The sequence below is a fragment of the Epinephelus fuscoguttatus genome, linkage group LG14 (assembly GCF_011397635.1).
Source record: "Epinephelus fuscoguttatus linkage group LG14, E.fuscoguttatus.final_Chr_v1".
In the NCBI taxonomy this organism is placed as follows: domain Eukaryota; kingdom Metazoa; phylum Chordata; class Actinopteri; order Perciformes; family Serranidae; genus Epinephelus; species Epinephelus fuscoguttatus.
The window spans coordinates 10,913,547-10,938,156 of NC_064765.1; the positions used below are offsets into that span (position 1 = coordinate 10,913,547).

Here is a 24,610-nt window from a genome sequence, read left to right on the forward strand (position 1 = left end):
GCCTCTCTTAGATGAATATACCAACCTTCCCTCTATTCATAGTTGTTTAGTAATGGGATTAGTATCTCCCGGCATGTGCATATTGTTGCTATAAAGTGCAGATAAGGTAAATCAAGACATCATGCAGGTGCAACAGTGTGTAGTGATTCTTGCTCTCATCGGTTAAATTCTTGACATTACTTGTTGATGATGTAAAAGTTTGTTTTAAAGACTGCACATGCCCACTTCATACTTTCTGCCTCACAGTCAGTGTATCTTTTAGTGTTGTCCTGATTGAATGAAATCCTGTAAATGTTGTTTCAATGACTCATAGGCATCAAACACTACTCCCAAACTGATGCTAAATTCGTGTGTGTTCGGCTTGCAAACAACGAACAATCCATCCGGCACTATGTTCACACATTGCAACATGACTGCCGATGCTCGTAGCCTTGAAAGAGAAAACATGTCACCAACATCTGCTACAGGTCTTGAGGGAGCTGCAGACCTCACACAGACCTCTACTCTAGTCTCTTCTTTGGTTTTGTGGCTAAAAGTGCTCACGCTGACGGCTCAGTTCCTCTTTCTGTTGATCAAAGCGGTCTGCTGTTTGTTGCTTCTGTTAAAAATCTAAAGAACACTTTCTACGTGTTCACAAAAGTTCAGACAATTTAAAAGAGAATATTGTTATTAACTGGGTGTCATGTTAATGTTTAACTCTGCATAGAAATGTTAGCTAGATGTTAGATGGTAGATGTCAGGTCAGTTCTGTTAGAGAAACAAGGATAAAAGGACTGTTTATTGTAGGTGCTGTTACTGCAGTTTCTAGAGTGTCAGTAAGCGTGTGATCAGCCTGTCAGTCATTCATCTCCCTGTGATAGTGATGTGTGTGATAGTATCTGTGAGTGTTAGAAGGGGTTTTTTTTTGTTTGTTTGTTTGTTTTTTTTCTTGCTTTTTTTTTTTCCTTCTGCTAGTAGCATGAGCTCGAATTGGTTTATATGCTGGCAATGTGACCTTATCCCTGCTCATCATATTTTGCAGCTTGGGCAGAAGCCCTGAATGTTACTGAAATGACTCAGGGGGCAGCCTTTTGCGTTGTACAGTATCTTGAGGCATTAGAGGTTGGTAGTAAGAATGGGTTGACAAGGGTTGATGGTAACACATCTTTTTGCTGATGGTTAGGAAAAGATAGGCTTTGAGTGGCACAGATGCAGCAGTAAGACAGTCGGCAGTTAGGAGTGGCACAAACACAGCCAGAAAGGCAGCGGTGTGTTGCTAAAAAAACCCACCATAACCTATGTTGTTGTTTGTTGGTCTTGAACACTGCTCGTCTGGAACAAAATCTGGTGTTTATTAGGCCTGCCAACACTGAGCAGACTGTCACATTTTTTAAACTACGTCATTGCTCTGAGCATCTAATAATGACGCAAATGGGTTTATGTTGGAGTTGGTGGAAAGCCCACTGCATCTCACAAGACGCTAAACAGTTCCCCGAGGCTGATGTGGGAGTCTTAAGCCTGATTTATGGTAGCTCGCTCAACAATTTTTGTGTCAGAAAATGAGTAGCGGATATGACCAATGTTTGACAGAAACTTTAACACTTTACTTTCATGGCATGCACCTGAAAAATGTTATGTTGTGGACAGCATCATATTTTGTCACGTGATGATTGGGTAGTGACATTGCGTCATGGCAAGCTTCTCTGACACATGTACTGCAGTTTTGTGTGTCCTGGCATGAGCATCATAGGGCTGAATCTGGTTGACCAGATTATCAAAATGGTTGGCAGACATCTGAAAACACCAAAAATGCATCTCCTCCTTCATTACCGGCATTTGTCAAACCATCTTCACCATCTTGCCCCCTTGTTTAGTCAAGGGCGAGCACTGACCACCTCTTTTTCTCGTGCTACCTTTGACTTCCCAGTAGGAGTAAGTTTAAAATCTCTTCCTCTTCTACGAACTTACTGATTTTGTCAAATTCATCCATTATCAAAAAGAGAAATGAGTCAAAGTAGCACAAATATAGATACAAAACAAAACAGCTGTCAGAAGGATATATATACCGATTGGGATGATATAATTTAACTTTATAGGCTGGCTGGAGGATAGCGTTTTGTTACCATGGAGATGGCTGACATCTTTGCTAAAGCATAGATTGAAAACACTGCGCGGCTCTTAAAATTCTATCAAGCAACACTTATCAAAAGTGTCTAGCGCCCTAGCATAAATCAGGCTTTAGCTAGAGGCCAGTTGAGCTAACTATGTAGCGAGTTGGTTTTAGTTGTATATACCAGGCTGACACATAGGTAGTTCCCAACATGTTTCCACTACACAAAGCTTATTGAGAGTGGTGAAATATGGACGATAGTGCAGATGATCTAATGTCATTTTCTGGGACTTCTTTTTACATGGTTACCTTTTAAGATGTTGATAGGACATCTTTTATAATCATGTTGAAGCTCCTTTGTGATTAAAAAAACCCAATGCAATTTCTATATATATTAACATTCCAGTAGTGTTGCATGGTATACCGGTACTAAAATAGTACCGCGGTACTAGAGTATTCCAAACGGTACTATACTGTATTCGGAAAATACCGGTACTTTGAAACTGATTCAATTCATTAATTTAGTTAATTTATTTTACTCAATTATGCACACAAACGCCTTTCTTGTTCCTATTGGAGCACAGATTGCGCAAGTGGTGTGTATGACAACACCTGTATCAACATTTGCAGCTGTCGCACGTGAAAAAAAACAAGAGAAAGTCTGCCTCGCAAAGGGAGACAACACGAGACAACACAAACTTGGTGGAACATTTGAGTTAACAAACCGTGGCATCTGTACCGAGGTACTTACCGAACCATGATTTTTTTGGTACCATGACACCCCTACTATTGATTGTTCTAAAGGTTTGTATCCAAAAGGACTTTCCTTAGGAAAAATACCGAAGAGTATCGAAAAGTATTGAAATTCATATTGGTATTGGTACCGAAACAAAGATTTTGGTATCGTGACAACACTACATTCCAGTCCCTAATACTATTTAAGTGTATCTTACCAAAGATTTTATGTTGCAGTTTCAAAAGTTAGGGGACTCAAAAAAAACAACCAAAAAAACGTTTTTTTAAAAAAAATATGGTCATATTTGAAGAAAAATAGGGCAAGATTTTACTGACTTAAAAAAAATTCTTATTCCTACAACTCAATTACATCTTTGCATCAGACCGTCTCATGCTTGGTAAACCTTGATGATGTCATATGGGTTATTTTCTCTGACTTGATAAAACCAAAGCCTTTAGAAATGTCTTCACAGGCTGGCTAATACTGCAATGATCCTCGTGTGTTAAATTGATGGACTATCCCTTTATCAGCTTTTTATGATCAGTCCCCTAAAAACATTATGTAGTTACTGCCTCGTTAATTCTACATCCTCACTTAAACAAAGCACAGTACAACATGAGTGTTGACGCTTTTAACTGTTTAGCTTGTTGGTAGAGAGCTCTGATGGTAGTTACAAAGCAAACATTTGTCACAAATCATCAAAGTGTGAAATTCTGAGTTTTGTCATGCCCTCTGTGTTCACCACTGGCTCATACTAAAGCTGAGCAGCAAATTAGAGAGCAGAGGTGCAGACCTGGTTTGTAAAACCAGTTTTAGCCTTTTACACCAAAAATATACCAGGGTTATCCCAGATCTCTGCTTCAGAGTGAAGTAACAGATCCTAGATGCACAGATCAGGTGAATACAGAGTGCAGACTCAGTTTGTAAAGAGTTCTGGGCACGACGCCATCCACCTGGCAGGGCCCCCGACGGGGAGGCGGCCACAACAGAGACCTGCCAGCTCCCAACAGAGGCTCGTTGCCAGGAGACGAGTCGCTCCTCCCATGGCTTTATTTACTGCACTCCTCATCAAGGTCATAGCCGGTGTCTCTGCAGTCGAGAGAGGAGCGAGAGAGACACGTGGCTGAGAGAGAGATAGGACTAACAAGCAGCGAGTGGAGGGGTGGCTAAGTGATATTGTTAATCTCCATCTTGGACTAAAAACTACCTGTCAGCATCACTCTCTCCCAACAATGCCCCCCTGATTTATATCATCTTTATATGCTGGGGTTATCCACTGCTGCACTGTGACTGGTGCTCAGTCAGTTCTCCAGGAACAAAACTCAATTTAAAATTAATTATTACTAGAAGAAAATGTGTAAGGTTGGCATTTAAGATAGTTATTCACAAAAAAAATTTAATTAATTTTTATTTCATAAATATTTCAAGTTTGAATTTTATTTAGGAAAAACTTTTTTTTTTTTTGCATTAGAAAAAGTAATGTATCTTTGGGTTGTGGACAAAACAAGACACCTGAAGAAGTCTCTTGGACTTTGGGAAACACTGCTTGATATCTTTCACCATTTTTTTTTGACATTTTATTGACCAAATAACTAACTGACTAATCAAGAAAATAACTGACTAAGTGACAGTGACAGTAGTCGATAGTTGCAGCCCTAACAGTTGCCTGTTTGTCCTTCATAAATCTAATTTGGTCACATGATGCACGCTGCACATTCAAATGTCAACTGGTTGTGCATACTGAAAGCATTTGGTAAGCCACACTGAGACATTCAACAGAAGTGAAATATTGCATGCAACATTCAATATAATATGTATAAGATTGATATCTACAGTATAATAATGCTGTAGTGTTATAACTGATTTACAGCCCTAATATTTCCTAGTGCCTTACGTTCCCTGCAGCAGCATGAATGCAACACTCTTAGCTTCAGTGTTACTAATTCTGGCAGTGACGGTGCCATGCTCACTGTGTTTGAGCTGCACAGACCCACACACTCTGACATCCATTTACAGTTCATTACTCAACATCTTGTACTCGTCACAAGCACACGACTTTTCCTGCTGGATCCACAGAGACTGATAGATCAAAAGATAGCTGAGCTCAAACAAGCCGAAGCCAATAAACTCACATTTCGTTGGGCGCTCCAGTTTCCGCCTCCCTCTTTTCTTTCGCGGTGGTGTCAGGCTGTCGTCCTTGTCTTTCTCCGCGTTCTGGTCTGCCCGGCTGGGCAGGAATCCGTTCTCCGGGGACGGACTCAGACTCTGACCCTGGGAGCTGTCCTCTGCCCGGCAAGAGGAAGGGTCTCTGGGGAACCCGTTCTCCACTTCCCTCTTCTCCTGTTTGGGGAAGCAGGCATCGGATGTCCTGTCTCTGTGCCCGCCCATGTCTCCATTGTGGACCTGTGCCATGGACGGCCTACTCAGCCCAGTGTAGCTGTTGCCCACGCTGCCTTTGAGAGAGCCGCAGCTCTCGACCTGCAGGCAGGGGAAGAGGAGGTTGAAATGTTAACATCCTGGCAATCTATCAGCTTCAGAGTTTGTTATTGCTGTAGCAGTATGTTACAGTTTGATGATCTGAAGGTGCACAACAGCGTCAGGCCTGTCAGCAGTTATAGCATATCACTGAATATATTGTAGCTGGCTGTGCAATAAATGAAACTTTTCAGGAAATATTACAAATCATCCAGCATGCTTGAGAAAAGGTCATCACAGCGAGTAACAATAAAACAGCTGGCACTATCAGACTGAGGATAAGCACTCTTCAGCCTCTGTTGGCTAAATGGGCTGTTTAACAGAAAATGTGAAATAAAGCATTCATCCAGTTCATATTAGATAAGCTTAATTTCATCCCCTGAGCCCACTCAGCTCTATCTGGGCAGAATCAAACACGCTCAACTTCTACACTTATTAGCCAGTAAATTATGGCATTTCCCATTCAGCTCTGTTAAACTGGAGTTGTAAACTTCAAAGCTGTGCCAGTAAATCTGTTGTACAGCTATTAACTCGCAAGTGAGGAAGGGATTACATTCAAGTTCATCAGGTACACTGCTGCGCGTCCTGTAGTTGTGCATTCGCGATTACAGCAGCAGGGAAATATGTCAAGAATGTTGGCTGTTTGACAACAAAGAAGTTTTTCACTCCGTCCAGTTTGGAACGCCCAGTTAAACTATTTCATTCTATGCAGTGGAGTGCATTCAAAGAGAGTGGACCTATCTAAAGCTGTGGTTTGAGTTGCAGTGGAAGACATTTGCTTCTTAAAAAAGCACAGACTGTCTTGGAAGACCTTGAAAAGATTTGTTTCAACTACACAAGTTTGAAGAAATGTGATAGTGTCTGTGCTCCTGCCTAAAAATAGTCATAAAAAAAACATACTTTCTCAGACAATCTCATTACTGGGTTACTGGGAGCAGAAAGTGGAGCATGTCTTGTGAGATCAGACTGTCAACACTGATGAGAGCAGCACTGACGCTTTCATCTCCTCCTGTAGATGTAGGTACAGCAGTTTGCATTTAAGGCAGGCGACAGCAGCGCCTCAAGAGGCATCTGTCTTTAAGCAGACAATATTTAACAAACACAAGATCCTGTGCTTGAAGTTTAAGGGTCAAATGTAATCTCATTCTTGCAGATTGAATAAGAAAAAAAGTGGAACTACCTAAATGTGACCCAGAGTCATAAAAAATGTCTGTGTAATGAATGCAGTGCAAATTATGCAGAACAGAAATGCAAAATAAACTTCAGTGAAAGCCATACTGTATTGTAAAACAAAGCTACATCAAGCCAAAGTTGGTCTTTCAAGCATTCTCTACAGGCCGCAAAACTCTAAATGACTTCATCACTGTAGTAACTGAGAACAAATTAACTGTAAATGTTGAACAGTTGCACTCATTCAAACAGCGGCGCTCCAGTAAATCTGTTTGACACGATGAATGAAAACAACACATCCACAGCTCAGGCATTATTAATATTCTCACTCAATTCATAACTGGAAAAAGAGGCATGCGTGGTGTGTGAGAGAGAGAGTTTAGGCCAACAGACACAAACAAAAAGTAACACGCGCACAAACTCAGGCAATATGCTCACAATCGCACACACACACACAGACAAAAACAGTACACACAACTGTCGCTGAAAGAATTACGCAACAGATTAGTGACTCAGTGAACTACATGAGGCCCCTGCCAGAGGTCAAAGGTCACAGTCAGTAAATCAGACAGCTCAGACAGGCAGACAGAGGTCAAAATAAAACACTGGCTACCTAATCCAATTTACTGCTGCTGCATTGCAACCTACACTTATGTTTACTACAGATGTTAAACAAGCTGTTAAAGCTACACTAATCCATGTCTTCATATTAACAGTGGATTAAATGATAGTGTATAATGTGAAAGGCATCACTTGTATTGACAAACTATCAGATAATTATCATCCCGCAGTTCTCCTCAGCGCCACGAACCACTTAAGTATATTTCAGTGACAACCTTTTCGCTCTTATCTGTGTCATTTCCAGCAGCATCACTAAGCTGTATTTTGCAATCAAGCTCCGATAAACCCACTGTACCCTACCTGCTTAGCTCTAAACAGCAGGTAGACAAAGTTAGCAACTAGAAAAGCGAGACCAGAAAGAGCAAATTTAAATGTGTATTTCAGGGTTCAAAGTTGGCCGGAAGTCAATTTTTACCTGCCCATATACAAATTGTTTGATTCATAAGCAGTTATCACATTAACAATTAAGCCTAAAGTTACATGTCATGAACCCCAACCCCATTTAATCGCCTTGCTCTCAAACCTTCGTCAAATTGTGCAATGCATAGTTGGAGTTTTGCCCTCACCCTCTAAAAACCACCCAACTCTGTTTACAGGATAATCAAATGCTCGCTTACTTTTCAAGTCATAAACTTCATCTTTATTCACTGCCATATTCTCGTAAGTGCCTGATCGGTACTGCGCATGTGCAATTCTCAACTCAGATAAGAAAGAAGCGAGATGGCTTACTCCTTAGCTACCTAGATCATCAGCTCCCTCCTTGATTGGGCAAATGAGTAGCTAGATTTATTAGCCCCAGGCAATTAGGCAAACCTTATTGTTGCGCCCTGTATTTGTAAGACTGCTTGCAGGTTGCTATAGTATATGATGAAATATATATTCTTATCATATGAATTTTGCTAAAAGTATTTAGTTCTACTTTAATTAAAGCTGAAATGATTTTAAAAAAAAAATACAACAAATGCCAAAAATGACATCATATTAAAGACCCCCTTCAGTTAAAATCAAATTTATAACCTTGGTAGCATGTGCCTATGGTGTTTTTTTATATGACATACCATGAGTAAAATAAGCAGTCGTAACCATAGCTGAGTTTCATACATCACAAACTGAAAGAACCAATCCTGTCAACTTGTGAAACGAGGGGTATCAGGAGCAGCCAGGTGCAACTACATATCAGTAATGTGAAATCTAAGTTTCACTTTCCCTTAAACTTGTCAGAGCTGGCAATCGGCAACAAGGTTTATCGAACATAAGCTACATATTTTTAGCTATTTGATAACGTAGTCAAGCTGAAGGCTCATGATTTCTCTTATCATTATGATTCTAATGTTGTAGAGAGCGATGAGCAGAATCTAAGATACACTCTAGCTTCAAGCCAATGGCTGAGTTGTGGGGAAAGATAAAGTCTAGCTTGCATATTCCTAGATCTGCACATATTAAAAAAAGCAAAGGTGCAGAGTTACATATGAGACATTTTAAGGCATGAAGCATTTTTTTCTTGTAAAACCTAGTAGTTTAAACTGTAGTTTTAATGAACAGAGATGCCTTTTTAGAGGTTTAATCAGTGCAAGGGGAGAAACAGATGCATCTAAAAACAAACTTCTTCATTCATACCACTGCCTTCAAATATATTTTATCTACATATATTTATTTATTGATCAGTAAGTTCTCAATCAATCTCCCTGATGAAACAACTTGGCCTTGATGCATGCAACCAGTCTTAAATTAAACATTAAGTTTCACTCCCACAGACTTTAAGGCAATGCTTTATTGATCCCATGGGAGGAAATTTGGTGTAAATATTACTTTATGAATTTAGTGCAGATTCAGTGCTTTAATATATAACCAGCTGACCATTCATTAGCCTCCTTCAGACTGACTAAAGACACTAAATCTTAGTCTTTAACCATGAAAGATAAAAGCAGGTCAGTTAGCATATAAAATAAATTATAGAAAAGCCAGTGATGAGAGGTGAATGAACAAATGCTGTTGTTCGCATTTTTCAAGCACTCATTTAATGTTTTCTATGAGGACCTTAATTTGACCTTGTCCTTGATGTTCAGATACTTTATGAGAAAAGGCACAATGCTTTGACAGCTATTCACCAACTTCAATTGAAAACTCTGTCATGTCAAGAGAATCCTCAGGATTCAAACTGAAAACATGGCCTAGCATATTACGTGTGCAAATACATTTTGACTCATTCAGAGAAGAATAACAACAATGAAACACCTATGTGGCTGGAGCGTCTGGCACATGTGGTCAGTCCCCCACAGCTGTGAAAACACTTGCTAGGACGCCCTGATGTTGAGTATTAGGCTTGTCTTTATTTACTAGTGGTAGTAATACTCAGCTGCTTTAAATACACAATTACTATGTTTACATGCACAAAATATTAAGTTTTTGCCCTTATTCTGAAAAGACAATATTCCTACTAAGCCTTTTACATTGCTAATGAAAATTAATATTCCTGTTTACATGCTGATGCCACTCTCAGCTGTTTGACGGGTCGGTGCCCTAACATGTTGTTTATTACGTCAAAATACAGAAAAATGGAATGGCTAGAGCTCTTGTGCCATTTTGCTTCCGTACATTAAAATATTTTCAAGGTTTCCTACTACCTAAGTTTCAACTGTGTGAACACATTCTCCCTCTTTAATTCCTACTAGGGATGAGTGCGATTAGTCGTCTAAACAATTAAACGTCCACCCCCTCGCTAGGCAGCAAAAGAAATATTAGTCGGTTAAACCAATTAGTGTTTTATTCATGTATAAGGATGCTTAACTGTCATGCAGTCGCTTGCCACTAGTGGGTGCTACAGAGCCATCAGAGAGCAACCCCCCTCCCCCAATAATGCTTGAGTAGAATGGAGTTTTAAAACAGCACGGTGGGAAATTAGAGAAATGTCCGCTCACAAAACCAGCGCAGATTTGGCAGTACTTTGATCTAGAAAATGAAAACAAAGTAGCATGTAGGCTGTGTCAGAAAAAACTGGCATATAATCACTCAATTGGAGCAACATGCAATCACATTCATCTCAAGCATTTGGATTTTAACCTGCACGGAACGCAGCTGCTGCTGCTGCTAGCAGTGCTAGCCACACACAGACCACCCAGAGATGCTGTGATACCGCCTGGTCTGAAAAGATAACGCACCTCATCATGACAATGACCTCCCAAGATATGCTTCCACTTAACTCTGTTGAAGGTAAAGGCTTCAGGAAGTTAATGGAATATGTTGAGCCTGAGTACAGCATGCTGAGAACTTTTTTGGGCTAGTCGACTAGTCTTAATTAAAATTTTTGTTTAGTCGACAGGGCAATTAGTCGCCAGGAACATCCCCCTTCAACCACCTTCTTGAAAAGGTCTGTGTTACAATATTTGCACAAAAACTTGTTGATATCCAAGATATCATACAGGGTTCAACGCTAAGGTTTTTTTTTTCCACTTGCCCGGTCGGGCAAGTTGGTCAGAGATCTACTTGCCTGAAGTCAGTTTTTACTTGCCTTATAAAAATTGTTTAATTTAAGCAGCTATCAAATAACAAAGACTGCAGTTATTTTTATGTTATGTAATCTTTATTCACACTGTATTTATTAATTAAAACAACATATGTCATGTATTGTAGCTTAATTCCTACACAAATATGACAGTGTCAGGGCTTCAAGTGAAAAATTTGTCAATCATGCTCCGTCTATAATTTTGCACCCTACTTGAGCCATGCGCACCTCTATTTATTTTTCACCCCTCTCCCCAGTTCAGCTGTATTAACAGCTGAACTGGGGAGAGATATATTTTGCTTCCATCTCTCTGCCCTGCTCTACTGTACTTCAACGCTACTTAGCTCTCTTTCTACTCTACCAGTAGACTACCACATCCACCTGTTGCACAAAATGCACACAGCAGTGTTTCCCCTAGGATGGAGTTGTAGCAGCGGAGGTGAAGCACACGCATGAAAAATAATTTTCACATGTGTGAAACTTTTTTGTATGCTTGCAAAGCACAGCCTGCTGGGATGTTTATATGTATCTGCTGGCACCAGAAGGGCTCTTTAGGACTAAGTACATACAGTACATGTGTGCACAGTAATGAGCAGGTGAAACGTCTGTCTAGCTTACATATGAGGTGTCTCAAGATTTAGGAACATACAATTGTATTGAATATAATAAAGTAAAAACTCACTTGACATGCTGCTGTTTTGTGCTATGACCTATTTAAGTGTTGGAAGTTGTTATTTACGTGACAATGCCTGAACGCAACACAAGCTCAGCATGAGTGCCATGCTACGCTGCTCGTCTGTGCGTAACAGCAGTCTGCTGATGGTTATTTAGGCTACACCTGTCCATAACAATAACTTTGTCAGCTGACAAACTGCACCGGGCTCGGGGTCAGGTTTGGTCAGGAAAATGCAGCCCAAGCCGCTCTAGCGTGCTCACCTGTGTGTGTGTGGCGGAACTCCGCCGTGCGTGATACAGAGAGCAGAGGAGAATTGTTAATGCGTGACCATGTAGAGACAGAAATGACACGATGACATAACACCATAAATAGTATATTGTTAGGTGATTATATGAAGCGTCCGTCGCGCAAAATAATATCAATGGGGGCTGTGGGCAGGACATTGTTATGTGTGCATGTCACTTCAGGCAAAGAGACCGCTGCATCAGAGCCGAAGGAGCACGTTTTAAAATACATTTATTTTATCAGTTAGTTATTAACTTTTACTATTTTTAGCAACTTGCCCGATCGGGCAAGTGAGTTGTTAGTTTACATGCCCAACCTTGAGTTTTACTTGCCCTGGGCAATCGGGCAACCCTTATTGTTGAGCCCTGTCATAATGATATTGGTGTGGTGTATTTCTACTTCCAACCAGGCATGTGGGCTTTTCTTTTAGGCATGCATCTATACCTCAGTCCTGCAAACTGTTTGCGAGTAGGTCTGTGTACAGTGCATCAATGATAATGCACAGAGCCAACCATGAACAGGCAAGAGGCTTGTGTGTCTCAAACTGTGGTGAAAACCCTAATTGAGATAAATATTCCCAACGCGCTGTACACATGTCCAAAAAAATGCTCCAAAAACTTGAATAATACCAGCATATCCCAAAGGTCTTCACTGGAAAACGCTACATTTGGAATGAGTATGCTGTCTACATGACTTCTATCAAATTCATAATACTGTCATATTTTGAATAATAGTGGAATATTAGTGTGCATACAAACGTAGTCACTGACTCAACCTGGCATATCCCTCTGTACATACATCACCTGTAAATATCCCGTTTTTGGTTTTGTTGAATCACACTGTAAGAATTAATTACTAGGTTTATGCAAATGATCACATCTCAGGGAAAAAAACAACTCAGATACATGTTGGCCCAAGAGTCATTATTAAATCAGGGCTTTAAACTGCAAAAGACTTCACAAACAGATTACAAATGGTGAAGTGAAACACAGTGGAGGCTGTGTGATGTTTATGCATGAGTACAAATTAGTACATGTGGTGTTTCTGAAGGCTAAAACAACACCTTAATTTTTACACAGAGGTTGTTTATGGATGTTATCTTGTGCGGACATTCAATAATTTTTTTGTTTCTCTCATACTATTTAAAGTCTCTGAATTAGCATTTATACCATCATGTGACACTTGAGACCAGGGTATGCTTCAAACAAACTAACAAACAGACTTGTTAACAGAAGTGCTATACACAAAAGCACTTGATGGTGCTGGTGAAAAGTCTGCTTTTATAAAGAGGGGGAAACACAATCATCGATCCAATCGAGTTCATTTTGTACACTTGTGGGCAGCCTCCCCTCAAAGGCATTCATGGTATTGCACTCGTTATGAAGAGGAATGAAAGAAGAGAGCTTGACAGAGCCTCCTTACTGACTCACCTCCACACACCTGGCCTATCACTGCATGAAGTGGGCATGAATGTCCAATTGTCATTTTCCAGAAGTTACAAACGCGGCCCCTGCAATCGCCTGTTTGCAATCATATACCTATTGCAACGCAAGAAATTCAGATGTAGGGCAGGAATTGACAAATCCATCTACTGCATGATTTGGAAAAAGAGGAAAGTGACTACATAAGAGGGCTGAATGAACCTGAACGCAGGAGGTATTGTTAGAAAATTCCATACAAAACAAAGAAAAGCTATTTTTTTCCCCAGTACTTAACTGTTTTGCCCGATGCCGCAGGATCATTATTACAAATTACCTCATCCTCCAGACCTCACAGCTAGCCAAATGAAAGCGTACAAGAATCTAGAGGACTATAACTTTTTTGTGTGCGGTTGGGATCACGACCTCACAACTAAAGTAGAACTGAGTGACTGCTGTCTTGTTATAACGCAGCTCAATAATTGGAGAAGCTTTTCATTTGAAGGATAGTAAGAGCCCAGTTGCGCTCAAACCACAGCTTATCAGATGGTCAAACAGCATCTGAGTCATCCCCCACACAAGAAATGCCTCCCAGAACGGGTTGTCTGAAAATGTGTGCATTTATCCCCATATTTAAAAGATTAATCGTGTCTCGCCTGTTCTCCATGACCGCAGGGTTTTCACCCCACAAGTGTGAACGAGTGTGGACATTTGGAACAGCTGCCCTCTGATGTGACTGGATTTTTTTCGCCTTTTATTTGACATGAATGAAATGTGTGAACTATTTTTTTTAATGGAGCATACCCCAGCCAGCATGGGACACTAAAACTCTCACTAAGACCCCCCCTAAAGAAAGTTGGAAGGGGTTGGAAGTTCCTTAGAGGGCAGTGACACACTCTTCCAATAACAACTTTGATATTATTTCACAAAAAGCACTACTGAACAAACTAAATGAATGAATAAAATATGCAACTAGCTGATATCTCATTTTGACTCTGAGCTATTTTTAGCCAATATATTGGAAAAATGATCACTGTAAAACAAGTATGCATGGATTAATGGATGGATGTAGTTGTAAAGTGTCTGACATGTCAGATCAGCACTCACTGAAAACTGCTTGCGCTTTCTTCCAGGCTTGCCAACTTTACAAGAGGCACTACTTTTAGCCGGCTTCTCCTCTGTCATCAGGTCCATGTCCAGTATTGTGTTTTCACCCTGTCAACAAAAAACAACACATCATGATTTGAACTTTATATCCTGTAATAATTGGAGTAACAGTGGCCTTATCTATGGCAGTGTCAGATTGAAACTTCAGGCCTGGATGCACATGAGCATCTTTCCAGGTTATGAAACACTGTGTTCGTGCTTACAGTAAGGCAAGTTTCACCTCAGCCAAAGATGCAGCAGGAGCAATACTAGATCTGCAGGGCACACAGAAAACTGCATCACACTGAAACATTTGAACATTTGGGGTGGAGGGGGACTGCAGCGGGTCCTCGAGTGTCTTTGGCTGAGTGGACAATGAGACAGATAGAAATTGAATGGCACGTTCCTTTGAACTAGGCTGAAGTGAAAGCTCCACGGACGCAGCGCTGACCTTACACAGACAATCCCCTCTTGACACCGTTACAAAGACGTCGACCGGCCCCCACCTTCCCCTGCTGCAATTTCCCTTTGATTAATAAAACTGTCTACCCCTGTGAACAAAGCCCCATGTCCGCCACCACCAAGTACCCCTGGGGTTGATGGGAGAAAAGATGATCCTAATGTAGATGCTTTGAGTTTCAATATTGACTGAATAGGACCACCAGCACCAGGTCTGAATGCAAATGAGATTGCAAGGCCATTCCTGACAGCTGCGGTGGGGGGGTGGAGGGCTGGGTCCTTATTAAATTCCTTCAGTATTGAATGTGAGATTCCCTCAAAGATAAATAGGCTCTCTGCGCTGTAAGGCATCCTGCAACCACGTCCCTCTGCTGACTTGTTGTTAAGTACTTTTATTTTAATCTTAGGCACTGTGGCGTGGGATAACATGACAGAAGATTACTGTAAGATGACTTTGTCTTTGTATAATGGATGGTGTTAAATACAGCAACAAAGCTCAGTGACTGAATTAGAGAAGAAAAGTAGGGGAGACAAGGGACATTTGAGTGTAGGACACTGCATTTTAACATGATACAAAATCACTGTGCTGCAGGCTGCAGAGCACTCAGTGGTGTATCTTAGACGTGTCTATCCATCCCTTTAAGTTTGAATTTGTTTTGCATCTTACATAAAAATGTATAAATACTATATTTCAGTCTAGCATCAAATCTTCAAACCCCAAATTTAGGTCACAAGGTCCATTCAGTAGCTACTCTAGAGCTTTTAATCTTATCACACAATCTTCATCGGCAGATGGAGTTTGCCCAGATGTCATGGAATTGTACTCCTTTTAGTCAAGTTTTCTGTTCAGCTTAATTTTTCTTTTACTGTAGTGTATTTTTTTTGCTTGTGTTATGTTGATCATTATTTTTGTGCATTGTCTCGTTCTAAAATTTTTAACAAATAAACATTTTATTTAAAATAATAATTATGGTCCTTTTTTCTGAGCACTTTGGGGAGTTGTCTTGTCCATTTTTTATCTAAACCCTCTGGCAAACTCCATCTGCTCATGGAGATCATGTGATATGATCAAAAGCTACTAAAAAGGGCTTGAGATGGAATTTTTTGTTTCTGCTGTTTCCAAAGTCAAGAATGAATTTTGAACCTCATATGTTAAGCCAGCATAGATGAAAAGTCTGTAAATTTCTCCAAAAATGTGTGATCTGGTGGAACCTTAAAAAAAAGTTCTACCAGGAACCCTTTAAGGGGTTTCTATCTAGAACCAAGCATAAAGGGTTATACTTAGAACTTTCTGTAAAAGGTTCCACTCAGCATCCCCATTACCCCTTTTCCACCAAATTAGCTCTGGTTCTTGAACCAGTAACATTCAGGATTCTTGGAACCTTGGTGCTATCTAGTGAACCAGCCTAAGTTTCCACCAGTTTTGATCAGAACTGTTGAAAGTAAGGATGTGTCATAAACAGTGGGTGTTACACAATGCACAATGGAAATAAACAGTAGAAGCAAAATCACTGATTACACTGATTACCTGCAAACTTTTGTTCCATAATTAGATATTTGTTTTTAACCAAAAAACAAGCATGGACCACCTATTAATGAGACCACTGCACAATCTGTCTTTCCTCGTGATTTCTCACTTGACTTCTCCATTGTTGCCTTCTCCATCCTCTTTCCAACATGTAGAATATGACACGCCCACTGATGTTGTCATGGTTCGCACTGTTGGTCAAGGAAAACCTGCTATTTTTTGGTCCCATCTGAGAACCAACTTTTCAGGTTCTGAACCAATTTGTTCTTAATCTAAATGCTCTTAACTGTTCAAAATTAGGTTCAGGAACTGGAACGGAACCATGTTGGTAGAAAAGGGGTACATGAGAGGTTATACAGAGAAGCCTGGTGTTATAGTTCCGCCCAGAATCCCTCTCATTTTCCACTAATTTAGCTCTGGCTCTAAGTCCAGATCTATTTAAGGATTCTTGGAACCAAAAAACAAGCATGGACTAATTATGTATGAACCCACTACACACTCTATTCCTGATCATTTCTCGATCTCTGCATTGTTGCCTTCTCCATCCTCTCTTTCCAATGTGCATGACAAACCAATTGATTTTGGTCCGTTCTCTGAATGGTTTAAAATTAGGTGCAGGAACCTACAAAAGGTCAAAAAGGGGGTATCTGGGGGTTCAATCCAGAACCTTTCTTCTTTTTAAGGGTGCTACAAAGAACTTCTTCAGAAGCAGATGGCTCTGGGTAGAACCTCTGCCCTTCAGGAAGAGTGTTTTTGAACCTTTATTTCTAAGAGTGTAGGACAGAGGACAGAAAGTGTGTGATGTAATATGCAAGAAGTTTTGTTTTTGTCTAACTGCAACAGTATTTTGGTCTCTTACCAGTTAATGTGGGTTTGGCAATTGTATGTGCACGACACAGTTAATAACATAACTAACCACAGAGTCACCATTTTCGGTAACAGCAGTGAAAATACAGCTTTTGACATGGCAATAGTACAGCCAAAATTCCTGATTAGGTCACACAATCTGATGAGTCATAGTAAACTTTCTAACAGCAGCCAGAGACCTTTGTGACATCTCATCGCCATCTCTCTGTTTGTTTTTTTACTCTGTAAACTATGCAATGAAAACAAAAATGTCATAAAAACATTCTTAAAAATCTGGCCTGAAGCTCACACAGGCTGTTATAGACTTTGCTTCTTAAATAATTTAAAAGATGGAGGATGTTCATAAACACAGGCAGGGATTTCAAAGGTCAGGCCATGTTACGTCCTGAGAGTGTTTGCTGCTAAGATGGAATAAATCCATCAACCATTAGTGTCACAGGGTGATAAACTGATTTGCATAAAGAGATAGATGCAACCAGAGTAACTGATGCTGTGATTAATGGGCACGGGGTTATAATTGATAAATATTGCTGGAAAAATCGTCATAGAATATTCACCAGTGAATTTGTGGATGGAAATACAGAGGTTACTGCTGAGCCTTTAAGAGGTTATTTTAAATGTAGATATCAATGCTTCTGTGAGAGGATGTGTTTTGCAGATGGTGCCGGTTCATTGTGTGATTACTAATAGAGAGCCTGGTGCCTCGGTTTTTTCCTTACAGGGCGGCAGAATTTGCATAGATAATGGCACGTTTTGAGTGCAGTCTGGTGTGCAAGCTCATTTGGGAACCACTTACATGGATGACACAATTCAGTGGTGCCTGGCTATCTCTGCAGGAACAGCCTACATGCACCACACCGTTCATCCAATTCCCAACCCGCGAGCTCAGACACACTGAATAGAAATAACACGCCATTTTCACACACAGCTTCACCCTAATATTTTCTGAGAAAAAAAAAAAAAAAAAAAACAGAAAACCCTGAAATATGATTTGTTGTTGCCTCGAGTGAACCCTACTACATTGTCAATATCTCTGCACTATTTCCGTCTGGGTAGCCGGTTATTTAAGGCAATGTCTGTTGCCAGGCAACAAGACTAAGGGCAGTACTGTGTAATGGGAACGTAGAGGAAGAGGACAGATCCCCCCCAGTTAAAAAAAAAAAAAAAAAAAAAGCTGTAGAGCCATTCCAGCTCCAGCTCAACCTACACCAGCCAACGCCCACGTCACCAACCACCATTACAACAGCGAATGTCACATAATACAGCTGCATCTCGCCACAGCCTCCTCAGTGATGCTGCCATCGCTGCCTCTGTGGAGCATCAGTGATGCTGCAGTTACGTACAGACTGTAATAATGAGTCTGTCTGCATCATGAAAGGTGACACTGCACTCTACACGCTATTGGATTCTTCAGTAAAAATCTGACTATTTCTTCAATTAACAGGAGGAATTGATGCGACTCCAGTAAGTCTTTAGACTGCAGAGATCAATAAGGCATTAGCTTGACAGATTGATTAAGTCCATTCATAAAATTGGGAGAGGTTTTAATGGGCTTTGACCTGAAGTGACTGTACAAACCACATTCCTCTTGTTTCAGGGCTCTATGAATGTAACATCAAAGTAATAACACTAACACTCATGCATGCATGCACACATGTACTCTGTATAGATATTTTAGGAAAACACTAAAAGCCACACTGTATTGCATCATTGCTGGATGAGCCCAGGAGTGACTAATCTCCTTTTAAATCTGTTGAGTTCGAAGGCTTTCAAAAAAATAGCATTTTGCAGTGATGGAGCGTCAAATCCAAAATTAATCAACAGCTTAGCTCAAGTCATTCAAACAGCCAAAACATGACTGAATGAACTCTTTGAACCCGCTAGCTATAAGGTTTGAAAAATCCTGAGTCATTCAGCAACATACCAAGCTTCAGAGGAGTCTCATAAACACCTAAAATGAGATTCCAAGGCACACTTTGATATTTCCTTACCATTCTGCTTCCAGGTGAATCAGCGTAGTCTGAGCCTTTGAATGCAGTGGTGTTGGTGTTGGTGACAGTGTTGGACGGCATCGTCGAGAGTCTTAGGGGGGCTTATGGGCGATGTGTGATAATGGGGCGATGTGGCTGAGGTGAAAATAAACTCAAAAGGAATACAAAAAAAAAAAGAAATGTGAGATGATCCCTCTTCTCTCCGCTCTCCTGGAAGATAAGGAAACGTGACAATCAGCTTGTTCATTAGAAACACTGTAGTTGTGCATTAGTGCTGTGATGCTTTCACTCACAGGAGAGCAGAGTTTCATGCTGCACTGACACATTTCCTCAAAACACTCTGGCTAAACCTGTATTTTCTGTCATAAAAAGGCTCTTTTTGAGCATCAGATTTCCTTTGTTGAGCACACGTCATGTATAGGAACCTCTCAGGCTTCTATAGGATACTGTATGGCTACTATTGCCTATAGGGCCTAGGCCACTTTTTTACACCACATGGATGTAGGAGTGTACACTAGTCGACATTAAATGGCTGCTAATGTGCGCCCAATAACCTGAATTACATTCCAATATATGCAAAGGATATATATCTTCTTTTTTTAAATTAATATGACCATAAGTGTCTGGGTTAAAGTTACTGTAGCAGTCAGCCATGCGCACACAGCGGAGCCACAGTTGCACTCGTAGTAATGTGCACACACATAAAAGCCTGTATGTCTGTATTCATATAGGATGTGTTTAATTACCTCTAAGGGTTAAATCAAGATTGCTGTCAGCCGGTTGTGATTAATTTAAAAGGTCTAATAGGCTGCTGCAAATCTTCGCTCCTGAAAAATAATTGCAGGCAACAACCAGAACGTGTTATCTTGAAAAATAATTTATTATTGGGCCACAGAGGCGTTTAATGTCACTGCATATCCACGCACATCATGCTACAAGCAGGCCACACGTTTACAGTACTGCGATTGACTGACCTGCCTTTATCATTCAATCTGGCTTTGCATTAAAATTGCAAAGTTTTAGACGTCTTTACAGCAGGGGGAAGTCTGCAATATGACCCAGGGGATTGTGGCTGTTTTACAGGCCACGGCCACTCAAGTATAAATCCCCGTTATTTTTTATTTCATTTTAATGAGGCCACTGTATCCAGGAGCCGCGGTCCTGGTTCCGTGCTGTAAATTCGGTCAAGTTCAAGTGTACATCGCGATGTCCAATCAGCACATCTGCAAAAAGCAAAACCCTAAATCGCTATTTCCCCCGTTTCCATCGAGCGCCTTCCGCTCTCGGGGTTTCACGTTTTTGTTCACATAAAGGTTACCCTTCCTTCCTGCGCGGTTACTAGTGCCGGGTTAAACGGATTTAAATGCGTGAATCGCCGTGTGTTCGTTACCCGATTTTCCCAAGTCCCAGGCCTGACCCTTTTTGTCTCGCTTGCTCCCGGAGCCTCCTTCCTCTTCTCTCCCCGTCCTCCACCTCCCCGGCCGGCCAGCTCTCTTCCAGATGCACCGCTCTCACTGCAGGGGCCTGCAGACTGTCTGCTGGCTGCCACTGGGTCCTAAAGACTGCCGTCTGTCCACAGCCAGCACAGGGGCATAGAAGGGGGTGAAGGTGGTCCGAGACTCATAGGTCACTATCTTGGACTCCCATTATGTTGGGGAGTAGTTTTCTACATGTAATTAAACAAGCAGTTTAATTAAATTTTGCAGCTTGCTTGTAGTTTAACTACATTCATATTTGCATAGTGATTCAAGTAGGTAAGTTACTTTTGCTGCCATTTTTGTGTTTATAAAGTCTATGAGTTAGTAACTGAAACTACAAATAGTTTTTAACTATGAAAGGAAATTAATGATTTTTTTTTTTTATCATTTTTGATTTTATGTCACCAGTGTTTCTCTACTGTAACCGAACCCCCTTTGACCACAGGTTGTCAAAAGTAGTGATTATTGCTATTCATTAACACACATTCAGAGAAGCTGTTGCATAATGTTGTAGAAGTTACCTCTCTGAGTAATCCCGCTTGGTGCCATACCCCTGCCTGGACTCTAGTTTCTGGAGGGCAGGTGCTTGCCTGATGAATATTGTATACAAAACCAAAGCTGACATTTCATGGACTTTCCCACAAATCATGGGGAATTTTACTTTTTTGGTTTATGCATGACCTGTAAGGTGGACACTTTTTGCCATTTGAGTGGCATTTTTTGTTTTATATTTGTATGTATATTTTCAATTTGATCTTTTTATTTTACAAAGTAGTTTGAACTACATTTTCTGTGTAGTTTTAGTTAACCAGACTATATTTCTCCCCAGAGTAGCTTTGCTGTAGTGTAAGGTATTTGGTAGCTCACAAAGCTATAGCCCTTTTTATACTGCCTGTTCAAGGTGGGAATTTTGTGCTCTTGTTCCACTATGCCATTCTTTATAAATGGTACAATTCCAGAAAGGGAGGACAGAGTTTTGTCACCTTTAAGCCTGTAGCAGTCTGTGTAAAAGGGACAGGTGGCAGGACTGGACCACGGATGAGACAGTTGTGACGTTTTCATGGTGTGTTATATGTGCGACTTACTGCCAGGAGATTTAAAAAGCTGATAGCAGTTAGCAGCTAACTCGAAGAAGTAAAACAACAACCTAAAATGTCAGCAAGGGACAAGAGTCCAACCTTACCTTTATTTAACATACAACAGTAGAGATACAGTGAACAGAGATAAAAAAGGGTGTCTCATGCAACAGAGGTCCAAATTGAACTGGGGACTTTGGGATCGCTATGTCTGCATCTTGGACCACCAAGCTGCTGAGATGCTTAAACATTTTTAGGATAAGTTTAAGCATTGGTGCCCCACCGAAGCACTTCCATGCTTAATTTGTAAACTCATATTACACCTAAGAGACATTTGAGTTGCCCAGTAGCCCCCCAAGTACCACTCTGGACCCTGTGATGTGACCTCAGGGCAAACATAAACACTAGACCTGTGTGTGAAGACGAATGCCCTTTTCTTATATTCACCACTTCCCCCTAGAAAGGTTTGGTTTATGTTGATTTTATTGCCAAGATGGCACTGTCTAGGCCAAACAGCATCAGCCCCAGCCTGTTTCGGGCATGGGGCTATAGGGAATATTCATTTGACCCACTTCTTCATACATCTGTATTTTATGGTGACACCATGCCGCTATGTAAAAACCTAAGAGGGGCCCGTACCATTTGCCATAATGTTTTCACAGAAGATATCACCATTGCCATTTTAAATGCAGTGTACATTCAAACTTAAGTACTTTTATGTTTCAAAATGATCTTTGCATGGTGTACACATGTATTAATTCATTAATATATGATTAACTACAATTAAAATAACTAAAAGAAAAAAACTATGTGCTCATAACTTCTTCAATCAGTGCAGAAAATATAAAAGCACAGCACACACATAGTAATTGTATTTAAATGTTGACAAAATGAACACAGGAACCTGAGGAGACTTCCCCATATTTAATGTGCTGCATTTATGGGCCCCCTGGTGGCTGTGGGGCCCTAAGCAGCCATGTAATTAGCTGATGCCTCGGGCCAGCTTTGGGGCCTAGTGAAGCGAAACACGTGCTTTCTCCAGTTGTTCTTCTGATGATACTACACTGCATATTAACTTCTTAACACTGAAGTAAACTCTTAATGTAATGTTTCTTCTTTTACAAATACTCACACTACAATACAAGCTTACTGTTTGAGTACTCGGTTTATGTACTTTTGTGTAGGCACAGATGTTTGAGTACACACAGTGTGGTAAAGTATAGTGGTTTCTGACATTTGCGCACTCAGCGCATTCCATTGCACAAACCTCAACTATTACACCACATTAGTCCCCTATTTCCCAACACATGTAATGGTTATATTTGTAAGCTTCTGACATACATTTTTTATCACATATATTCATATATTTCTGTATTGTTCTGTGTACTCTTTGGCTGCCGTGACACCTGAGATTCTGTTCAGGTGTAAAACACTGTGTTCTCTTACTCCATTTCATGTTGAACTGACCATTCTTACAGCAGACATTTGACTTATCCAACACAGATGTAACTAATGACATTGTTAAACACTGCATTGGGTTGCATGAATTGCTGGATTGAAGTCCTCATTAATGTTATTAGTAACACCTGTGCTTTTTCTGCCATGACAATGTCTGCTATTAAAAAGCTTGATAAATGTGATTATTTGGGAACACTAAAGACACTGCTCTGATGCTATCAAGCAATATTTGTCTTGTATTTACTTGTATTGTACAGACGTTGGTGATGCTGCTCATCAACCAAACTTGTTCATGAAATTCATGATAATGGAGTTGCTGTCAGAATAGCAGGAAATTCTTGTGTCTTTAGTATGTAAAAACTGCGGCAGTTCAGTCAAAGTGTAACTTGAATTTCTTATTTGCATAACAGAAACTAATAAGAAACATGTATTAATAGACAGTTCATGTCTTTAAAGGAGGACTCCACCCCCCAGATGACCATTTGTGTATCGAGTTCTTGAAGAAAACTTACTTTTTCTTACATGGCTTCATGGTGAACGAAGAATCCAAAAACTGAGCAAATTTTTGATGAATTAAAAGCATAGGGGTCCATGTTTATCTATAGCTAAACTATAGTAAAACATCCATTTACAAACATTCACACAAGTTGTGCAGTATAATCCAAGCCTTGTGTGCTCTGTACTTCTCAAACACATGCATTTTTGCTAGAACTGTAATATTTACAACACCTCTGTACTAACAGTCACAGCCACAGACAGGTAGTGTGCCAGTACTTTGTTGTTATGAAATGCAATCCCTTTTGACTTCAATAAATCAAGAATTTTCTTTGTTTTTGGATTCTCTGTTTGCCGTGGAGGCATGCAAGAAAAAGTGTTTTCTGCCTGGATTTAACCTAACATGTTACTGAGTGTTGATTGACTCAAATTATACTTAGCTCCAGTATTGTCATCAGATTATAAAAATGCAATCTGCAATCATTTCTTCAGCTTATAAATGCAGTATGATGACAGAAAAAGTTAGTGAACTAGTGTCCTATTCTATCTCAGGGTTGCGTCTCCTCTCACTCTACTGAAACTACAACTGTTCAGCTGTTTAAAACCACATTAAGTGATGCATGCAGACTGGTAAAATATGCAAGTGGCTGCTAGATTTGCTTTACCTGCCAGCCAAAATAACAATGGTAATCTATTGAGCAGCTGGTAGATTTTGAAATCCACCAGCCACAGTGGCAGGTGGATGAAAAAGTTAATTTGAAAAGTTAATATGCAATGATTTGACAAGTTAATTTGAAAAGTTAATATGAAATTATTTGACAGCATTTCTTTTTAACAAATATACCCAAACAAGCTGTTTTGGACTGTCCTAAGTAGATAATTAAACCACTTACATTCCTGGGCACACTGGGCCAATCATTTATTTGACCTTAAATCTGTATGTCCGAACGAACGTAGGAGGATGTAGCTCATTGCCTGCAGTCTCAGAGATTTTATCCTCTGAGCAGAATCTTCCTCTCGCACCACATCTTCGTTTCATTTCCTAGAGTGCAGCTAGAACAAGATATCAAATCTCTTATCATGTTCATACCATTAACCCTACAGCAGCCCTACCACTACCAACACTTATCCCACACACGC

The 24,610-nt window shown here is 40.3% G+C and overlaps 1 protein-coding gene across 4 annotated transcripts in view; it reads right to left on the bottom strand.

Moving 5' to 3' along the window:
* Positions 1 to 20,488, bottom strand: part of dnmt3ab (DNA (cytosine-5-)-methyltransferase 3 alpha b) — a 55,250-nt gene extending 34,762 nt beyond the window's left edge. For 3 of the 4 annotated variants that reach the window (XM_049596806.1, XM_049596804.1, XM_049596807.1), the window contains exons 1-4: positions 20,381 to 20,466; positions 18,964 to 19,173; positions 14,080 to 14,187; positions 4,958 to 5,303 (exon numbers count right to left, since the gene is read on the bottom strand). In XM_049596806.1, coding sequence (XP_049452763.1) covers positions 4,958 to 5,303; positions 14,080 to 14,187; positions 18,964 to 19,044 — 535 coding nt within the window. In that variant the 5' untranslated portion in view covers positions 19,045 to 19,173; positions 20,381 to 20,466. Of the gene's footprint in view, positions 1 to 4,957; positions 5,304 to 14,079; positions 14,188 to 18,963; positions 19,174 to 20,353 lie in introns of all 4 variants that reach the window. The other variant, XM_049596805.1, reaches the window with a different exon arrangement.
* Positions 20,489 to 24,610: the final 4,122 nt, after the last annotated feature.